This window comes from Bison bison, unplaced genomic scaffold (assembly GCF_000754665.1).
Source record: "Bison bison bison isolate TAMUID 2011002044 unplaced genomic scaffold, Bison_UMD1.0 scf7180017864471, whole genome shotgun sequence".
Lineage (NCBI taxonomy): Eukaryota > Metazoa > Chordata > Mammalia > Artiodactyla > Bovidae > Bison > Bison bison.
In genome coordinates this window covers 18,599,483-18,609,078 of record NW_011495032.1, presented here as the reverse complement: position 1 = coordinate 18,609,078, position 9,596 = coordinate 18,599,483, and the positions used below count along the sequence as shown (strand labels likewise).

Below are 9,596 nucleotides of genomic sequence, written 5' to 3'. Positions count from 1 at the left end.
ATATAACTTTATTACAGGAACCACACTGAAATCAATCTCTCTGACTCTCACTCTCAAAAATACATGCAAGATCACACATGCCTGTGTGCACACACAGAAATTTTTCTTTCCCTTCTACTTCTGTTAAGATAATTTTCCCATGTTATTAAATATTCTTTTGAAATATAATTTTAGCAGCTGTACAATATATTTTTAATGAATGCACCATAATTTTCTTCATAATTTTCTTATTGTAAGATTTGCAAGTAGTCTCCAGCTTTCGTATTATAAATAACACAGTAATAAATATAAATGTCACCATCATCAATTTTTTCCTTTGGCTAAATCCCCAAATTAGAACAAATGTGTTCACTTCTTTCAGATTCCTGATATAAATTCCTTTTCTGTAAGGTTATTCAAATGAACAAATTCATCAGAGGGAGCATGAATACCTTAAACACTGTATCACACATCAGCATTGAAAATAATAATTTTTCTCATGTTAAGGCTTACTATGAATACCAATCACACAAGTTAGCATTTACTAGGATGTTGTTAGTTGCAAATATTGTGATTATTCATGTTTCTATGACTTGTCTATGTGGTAAATAAAAATGTAGTTTATCGAGTTGTATTATTAGTCCAGCTTTTATGGATTTATAAACAGAGTAGCCCTCTTCTAAACTTAATTTAATAAAGAAACTATTAACTTTAGTCTGTTCATTTATAATAATATATCATATAGAACATATGTAAAAGTTTATGAAATATGGAAATCCAGTTTTACCCCAAGAAATGTTTTATAGTTTTAAATAGTCCAAAAACTGTTAAATGTAATAGATTAATATACCATGCATTGACCTTTTTTCCAAAAGGAAGATTAAGTTTTGTAAAAAAAAGTCAGTTGATGGTAAAAATGCAATTCTACTGAAGTATTCCTACATTGTGTAACTCTCAAATTGGTGCCCCCAGTTAATGAGAATCCTTGATTTGTTCTGGGAATAATTAACCAGAAAGTTTATTAGAAAAACACACATCTAAATGGTTTATAATAGGTCTCCCCAAGAGCATTTTTTGAGAGAATAATGCATTTTTATTTATTTACTTTTCTTTCTGTTGACCCTTAGGCTTCAAATTCTCAAGGATCACTTCACTTATTCCCTTTATGTTAATGTCTGCCGATCCCTCTTTGAAAAGGATAAACTACTTTTTTCCTTTTGTCTAACTGTAAATCTGCTGATACATGAGCGATTGGTCAGTACTGTTTTAATTTATGGGGAGAAAGTATTAATGTGAATTCATTAATTTATGAATTTGTGTGGGAATATATATAAAAGGATTGTTAATAGTTAGCAATTATTATAGTAAGGCAAGATATCACAACTAGACTGAATTTCACAGAGGTGAAAAATAAATTAAGCAGAATTCCTTATGTAACTATTACTACTTAAATTTTTGTATGGTTTAGCTTAAAATAGTTTCTGTCAGAATCTCATATATAAGGATGCATATAAACTTACTAAATGTATTGATATATGTACCCCAAGTAATAGGATAAATGGTCATGTTTTTAGGAACTTTTACAAGTTTGTCAAAGCTAACCATTGGGCTTAACAATACCATTCAGTAATTTTAGCTATGTTTCAAATCTGTTTACTTAAAATATGGGAAGCGCTTTAAGAATGGAAGAGAGGTGTGTAAATTCATTATTTTATACACATGTGTTTAAGCTTTATTAAGTTCATATGGCGAAGTATTAGTTGAATTTTGAAGAAACATTTTAGTATTTCTTGCAAAAATTTCATAGCAGTAACTCATTATATTTTATAGAAAATAATTGAAAACATGGCAGATACATGGCTTTCTGTCTTCCCACAACTTTTACAGACAATAAAACTCTTCGCAGTCATTTTGGAAGGCATATATTAAAAAAGAATAAAATTCAGATTTCCATGTTTAGATCAGAAATTCTGGAGGAAAATTATCAACAAGTAGCTCTCTAAAATGGAACTATTTTGAAAACTAGTTATAATGAATACATTGATTTCTTATGAATCAATACTGACCTATACCAATAACTAGAATTTTATGGGGGAATATTTGAAACTTGAAAATCAGTCAATTTTTTTTAAATGGTTGTAAGTTACCTGTGTATATGATGAACTCATTTCTGACTCTTCACGCTACTTTGTTTTCCAAAGATTAATAAAGCTGAGTGGAGATTTCTGTTAACTGGTGGCATTGGCCTGGATAATCCTCATGCCAACCCTTGTACATGGCTTCCTCAAAAATCTTGGGATGAAATATGTCGACTGGACGATTTGTCTGCCTTCAAAAACATTCGTCGGGAGTTTATGCGCTTAAAGGATGGATGGAAAAAAGTATATGACAGTTTGGTATGCTTTTAACTCTCTTGCTTGTTTCAAAGTTTTTAAATGGAGAAAATAATGTCAAATAATTTATTCTTGTCTGTAAGTAAGCATTAAACAGCTCGTCAAATATAATGTTTCGATTAGGCTATCCCCACTTGCTAATTGGTACTGTTTGTACTTCTCTTTAAATTCCGTGGAATCTGTAAAGATGCAAAAAAGTTGCCTGGTCCTTAAAAGTATTCTTTTTGGATTTTCATGCCAGGTTTTTATTATCAACTTAGACTTTGGCAGTCATAATGGCAGATGACTTAAAATTTTATAGAACAGGTTTTGTTTAGATTTTCTGAACACAGGGCACAAACTAATAAATATTTTTGTCATTTGATGAGAGGGAAAAAATAATAGTTCCCAAATAATTTTCATGAGACCTGATCTTGCTAGTTGGAGATTACTGTAGCTAACATATGCCATGATGCTCAGTTTCCCTTCTTGAATATAAACAAATTGTTGCCTTCCTTCACTTTTTTCCTTAGCACAAGGGCTAACATTGTGATTCCCGGTTAATTTTTTCTAGTGTTTCTACTTTTTTGATATTTTTCTTTCCTTGGGCTTAATATGCAACAGTTCTTTTGGGGGGTGGGGGTTGGAGGGGAGAAAAAGCAGGATGCGTAGAGAACACTTTGGTGACCTGTTTATTGTACTATACATGATAGAATGTGTCTGCACATGAATTTAAATATTTTGGTTTGGATCTCTTTTGGATTGATCCTTGTTAATAATAAAAATACTTTTTCCAGAGGCAAATATGTTTTTGTATGTAGTTGAGTCTAGTTTAAATAGAAATTTCCCTATGCTGAAGCATGGAGATTTCCGACCTGAGATACTATAGCTTTCCCAGCTGTTTCAAAAACACAAGGGTCTTATTTTCCCATGTGTATTCCTCCTCTTGGGATCTTGATACATCTCTTCTTGCATATTTGTAATAACATTCTTTGGCTGCTTCTTTACATTGTGTGTGTGGCGGGGGGAAGGGGAAGGAACGCGCATGTGCTCAGTCGCGTCTAACTCTGCAACCTCATGGACTGTAGCCTGCCAGGCTCCTCTGTCCTTGGAATTTTCTAGGCAGGAATACTGGAACAAGTTGCTATTTCCTACTCCAGGGAATCTTCCTAATCCAGGGATCCGACTTGAGTCTCTTGAGTCACCTGTATTGGCAGGTGGATTCTTTACCACTGTGCCACCTGGGAAGCCCCTTCCTTAATATACACATTTGAAAATATTCCTTTCTTGAAAAGGTATCAAAATTTATCAAAATAAAAAGTAATGCATAGCCTTCATTGTTTGCAATAAATGTTTATTTTTGTAATAGATAATGAGAGTAGTTTTTGCTGACTATATAGAGCTTCTCCATCTTTGGCTGCAAAGGATATAATCAGTCTGATTTCGGTGTTGACCATCTGGTGATGTCCATGTATAGAGTCTTCTCTTGTGTTGTTGGAAGAGGGTGTTTGCTATGACCAGTGTGTTCTCTTGGCAGAACTCTGTTAACCTTTTCCCTGCTTCATTCTGTACTCCAAGGCCAAATTTGCCTGTTACTCCAGGTGTTTCTTGACTTCCTACTTTTGCATTCTAGTCCCCTATAATGAAAATGACATCTTTTTTGGGTGTTAGTTCTAGAAGGTCTTGTAGGTCTTCACAGAACCATTCAACTTAAGCTTCTTCAGCATTACTGGCCGGGGCATAGACTTGGATTACTGTGATATTGACCAGGAGCTGACTGTGGCTCAGATCATGAACTCCTTATTGCCAAATTCAGACTTAAAGAAAGTGAAGAAAACCACTAGACCATTCAGGTATGACCTAAATCAAATCCTTTATGACTATACAGTGGAAGTGAGAAATAGATTTAAGGGACTAGATCTGATAGACAGAGTGCCTGATGAACTATGGACAGAGGTTCGTGACATTGTACAGGAGACAGGGAGCAAGAACATCCCCAAGAAAAAGAAATGCAAAAAAGCAAAATGGCTGTCTGAGGACACCTTACAGATATACCCATTTGAATGCAGAGTTCCAAAGAATAGCAAGGAGAGATAAGAAAGCCTTCCTCAGCGATCACTGCAAAGAAATAGAGGAAACCAATAGAATGGGAAAGACTAGAGATCTCTTCAAGAAAATTAGAGATACCAAGGGAACATTTCATGCAAAGATGAGCTCAATAAAGGACAGAAATGGTACAGACCTAGCAGAAGCAGAAGATGTTAAGAAGAGGTGGCAAGAATACACAGAAGAACTGTACAAAAAAGATCTTCACGACCCAGATAATCACAAAGATGTGATCACTCACACTCACCTAGAGCTGGACATCCTGGAATGTGAAGTAAGGTGGCCTTAGGAAGCATCACTACGAACAAAGCTAGTGGATGTGATGGAATTTCAGTTGAGCTATTTCAAATGCTGAAAGATGATGCTGTGAAAGTGCTGCCCTCAATATGCCAGCAAATCTGGAAAACTCAGCAGTGGCCACAGGGCTGGAAAAGGTCAGTTTTCATTCCAATCCCAAAGAAAGGCAATGCCAAGGAGTGCTCAAACTACCGCATAATTGCACTTATGTCACACGCTAGTAAAGTAATGCTCAAAATTCCCCAAACCAGGCTTCAGCAATACATGAACCATGAACTTCCAGATGTTCAAGCTGGATTTAGAAAAGGCAGAGGAACCAGAGATCAAATTGCCAACATCCACTGGATCATCAAAAAAAGCAAGAGAGTTCCAGAAAAACATCTACTTCTGCTTTATTGACTATGCCAAAGCCTTTGACTGTATGGATCACAATAAACTGGGGAAAATTCTGAAAGAGATGGGGATACCAGACCACCTGACCTGCCTCTTGAGAAACCTGTATACAAGTCAGGAAGCAACAGTTTGAACTGGACATGGAAGAACAAACTGGTTCCAAATAGGAAAAGGAGTACGTCAAGGCTGTATATTGTCACCCTGCTTATTTAATTTACATGCAGAGTACATCATGAGAAATGCTGGGCTGGATGAAGCACAAGCTGGAATCAAGATTGTCAGGAGAAATATCAATAACCTTAGATGTGCAGATGACACCACCCTTATGGCAGAAAGTGAAGAACTAAAGAGCCTCTTGATGAAAGTGAAAGAGGAGAGTGAAAAAGTTGGCTTAAAACTCAACATTCAGAAAACTAAGATCATGGCATCCGGTCCCATCACTTCATAGCAAATAGATGGGGAAACAGTGGAAACAGTGGCTGACTTTATTTTTCTGGGCTCCAAAATCACTACAGATGGTGATTGCAGCCATGAAATTAAAAGACGCTTACTCCTTGGAAGGAAAGTTATGACCAACCTAGACAGCATATTCAAAAGCAGAGACATTACTTTGCCAACAAAGGTCCGTCTAGTCAAGGCTATGGTTTTTCCAGTGGTCATGTATGGATGTTTGAGTTGGACTATAAAGAAAGCTGAGAGCTGAAGAATTGATGCTTTTGAACTGTGGTGTTGGAGAAGACTCTTGGGAGTCCCTTGGACTGCAAGGAGATCCAACCAGTCCATTCTAAAGGAGTTCAGTCCTGGGTCTTCATTGGAGGGACTGATGCTGAAGCTGAAACTCCAATACTTTGGCCACCTGATGCGAAGAGCTGACTCATTTGAAAAGCCCCTGATGCTGGGAAAGATTGAGGGCAGGAGGAGAAGGGGACGACAGAGGATTAGATGGTTGGATGGCATCACCAACTCAATGAACATGAGTTTGGGTAAACTCCGGGAGTTGGTGATGGACAGGGAGGCCTGGCGTGCTGCTTTTCATGGAGTCACCGAGTCGGACACGATGGAGCGACTGAACTGAACTAAATGAGAGTAGTTAATTGGCAGGGTTTGAAATGCCTTTGGAGAAATAATGGGAAAAATTCTCCTAATGCACATTTGTTGTAGTAACAGGAAGCATTTGTGCTATTGATTAATGTTCATATTGACACTAACCTACTTATTTAATGTCTTAGTTTTGATTTTATGTGGCAGTTAAAATTTTCTTTTTATTTCTTATTTCATAGCTTTGCCCCAACCTAATAAAATTTACATTAGCATTCTTAATTTCATTTAATCATTTTATGTTTTCTTTAAACTCAATTTAAAAGTCAAAATACTGGGTTTTTGGGTTTTTATTAAGTCTTCCAAATAATATTGAATTATATCCACTGTCATTTTAGGAACCACATCATGAGGTTTTTCCTGACGATTGGGAAGATAAAACGAGTGAGTTTCAACGGATGCTTATCATTCGTTGCTTGAGGCCGGACAAGGTAAATGCTGTCTTTGGAAGCTGCTCAGTGAATTCCAGACCTTCCTAGCTCCACATACCAGCCAAACATGTGTTTCCTTAAGTAATCCCTGGGGGTGGGGTGGTAAAGGAGTCTGCAGGAAATAACCCCAATTCCCTCTAATGCAGTCATTTTGTAAAAAGTGTATATTTATTATAACTGCATTAAATTAGTAATTAACCAGATTATGTTTAATAGTTTATTTATGTTACAGCTCTTCCTGTTATCCCTGGAGAAGGGAATGGACAATCTACTTCCTTTACATTTTTGTTCTTACTGTTTTGATGAAATTGGTCAATGTTGTTTACATGAAGCTGATTTACTACACCTTCTGTTTCCTCAAATGCTATCCTGTACATAGTTCTTTATTGGCTTTTGGAAAGCTAGTAGAATATTGTTTTTAAGATGTTCATAATCACTCACCACAAAGGAAAATGTTAACACTATTAATTTTCATTTCTTTAAGTAATAAATTATATAACCAGTGGATCAGCTGACCGGTCATATCAACAAATGAGAGCACTCATTGATATCCTCATTTGTATTATTAAACTCTATTTAAAAAAACAAACTATTCACTTAAGTGTAAAGACACGTATCCACAGAGATATCCACATAATTCTGAGGAACTGTAGACACTGGGAATGTTGGAAGAAAAACTGAAAATATATTCTAATTGTACACTGTTACTACTTGAGTAAAAGTATACATAATTACTTCAAAATTTACTGTATTCACAATTTGAGTTGCTAAGGATATAAGATAATGCTTCCATTCTAACAGCAATAGAAAGATCAACACTTATATGATGAAGACAGTCTTTATTTTTTTAAAAAATTTTCTACACATCAGTGATAATACAAGATAGAGGCATTCTTTCCTCTGTAAGTCAGGGTCTGTTCGATGAACACTTGTCATTCTTTCTTGAATTGGCAGTGTGGCCTTAGCCAGGGCCAGAGTATCCATTAAGCATAGAACCTCGGGTCCATGATACTCTTAGGAGTTCATGAAAGTAAAATGAGAAAATATACCAGTCTGTTATATTTTAATTATACAAAAACAGTTGAAACATACATTTTTTCTATTTATTGATGGAAGAAGGGGTCCACATGTGCCAAGGGTCCCTGAATGTCATAGTGCTGCCCAGCTTTTAGATGCTGGAAATAGTTCCCATTGTTGAAGATCATTATTTAACTGCAGCTTGGGGGCCCTTTTAAAAATGAATCTTCACTGAAACTACTAGTGTTAAGCCTCAGAAATTTTCACTGCAAATATTAAATATGAAAGAATATGAAATAGTTCAAACTCTTGTCTAATATGACAAGATTTTTTACTTTCTTCTCTGAGATAAAAACTGTTACACTAAATGGCTTTCTGTGTATCATTAACCTTCTTCCCTCAATATTTGACAGAGAAGTTTCTGATCATAGTCTATATTGTTTAGTTAAAAGTGATTAATGAGCTGTTTCCTAACTGCAGCAGTTTCATCTATAAATTTCTTTTCCCCAGTTTGTTTTTAAAAATTTGACATTTTAATCTGAAAATACATTGAGTACCAAATAGATCAAATATTATTTTCCATAGTCACTCTTTTTTTCAAGTGAGTATGAGGGAGCTGGGAAATTTAGATATTCAAGCTGAGGGACTTTTGTTCATTTTTGAATCAGTCAATTCTTACAGTCCTACTTCTCTTAACTCTGTTAACTCCTGTGCAGAATGCTTTAGCACTGTGTGTTATAACTTTTTCTTATATGTTTACATGTCTCCTCTAGAGTTTCCTTTGCATGGGTGGAAGAGTGTAAACATTAATACTTCTCAGCAATATTCCTGGTTCTCTCCCGTGTATACTCGAGGTGGGGGCATTGTGGCCATTAACCTTGTTTTGGCCAGTAAAATGTGAGCAAAAGTGTCAGGGTGGAAGCATTTAGCTATCATTGTGAGATTCTCCAGAATATTCCTCTTGCCGTCAAAATTGTGGAATCACATGTTGATATTTAAGTGCCATAAACAGGCTGGAATGCTGAGTCAGAGCAGGGAGAGTTTGTTGCCTGGACACTCAGATGACTTTTCTGAGATGGTAAGCTTTTGTTGTGTTAAACCACTGAAATCTTGAAGCTGTTTGCTACTATAGCATAGTTCAGTTTATCCTAAGTTAACTAGTTACCATTTAATTGGTTACTATACTATCATACCTGTAATCCTTAATATATAAATAATTATCAGATTTCCTTGGTGGCTCAGATGGTAAAGAACCCACCTGCAATGCAAGAGACCTAGGTTCGATCCCTGGGTTTGGAAGATCTCCTGGAGAAGGGAATGGCTACCCACTGCAGCAGTATTCTTGCCTAGGAAATCCCATGGACAGAGGTGCATGGAAGGCTACTGTTCATGGGATCACAAAAGAGTCAGACATGACTGAGTGACTAATACTTTTTGGACATCTCTCATGGGTCAGATGGTAAAGAAACTAGTTACCATTATCTATACCATCATACCTACAATCCTTAATATAGAAATAATTATTAGTATGCTCTTTTATTACTTGCAACCTCAAACCCTTCAATCTTGCTGTTACCAGGTACTTTAATTCCTAGTCATAAATCACTGATTTTGGAACTCTGTATTTAAAAATGATATATGACTATAGTATTATGCTTTGAAAAGAATAATTTTCCAAAGTAAAAATGGTATTAGCATGCCAGAGAAAGGAACAGTGCTATATAAGGCTAACAATTGGGCTGCTGCTGCTGGTGCTAAGTCACTTCAGTCGTGTCTGACTCTGTGAGACCCCATGGACTGCAGCCTACCAGGCTCCCCCGTCCCTGGGATTCTCCAGGCAAGAACACTGGAGTGGGTTGCCATTTCCTTCCCCAATGCATTGGAGAAGGAAATGGCAACCCAC

General features: G+C 36.2%; 1 protein-coding gene across 1 annotated transcript in view; it reads left to right on the top strand.

Annotated features, from left to right (window-relative positions):
- DNAH7 (dynein, axonemal, heavy chain 7) overlaps positions 1–9,596 on the top strand; it is a 260,726-nt gene that overhangs the window by 206,567 nt on the left and 44,563 nt on the right. The window contains exons 53-55 of the mRNA XM_010860857.1: positions 1,107–1,233; positions 2,181–2,375; positions 6,584–6,676. Of these exons, the coding sequence (XP_010859159.1) occupies positions 1,107–1,233; positions 2,181–2,375; positions 6,584–6,676 (415 nt within the window). The remainder of the gene's footprint in view (positions 1–1,106; positions 1,234–2,180; positions 2,376–6,583; positions 6,677–9,596) is intronic.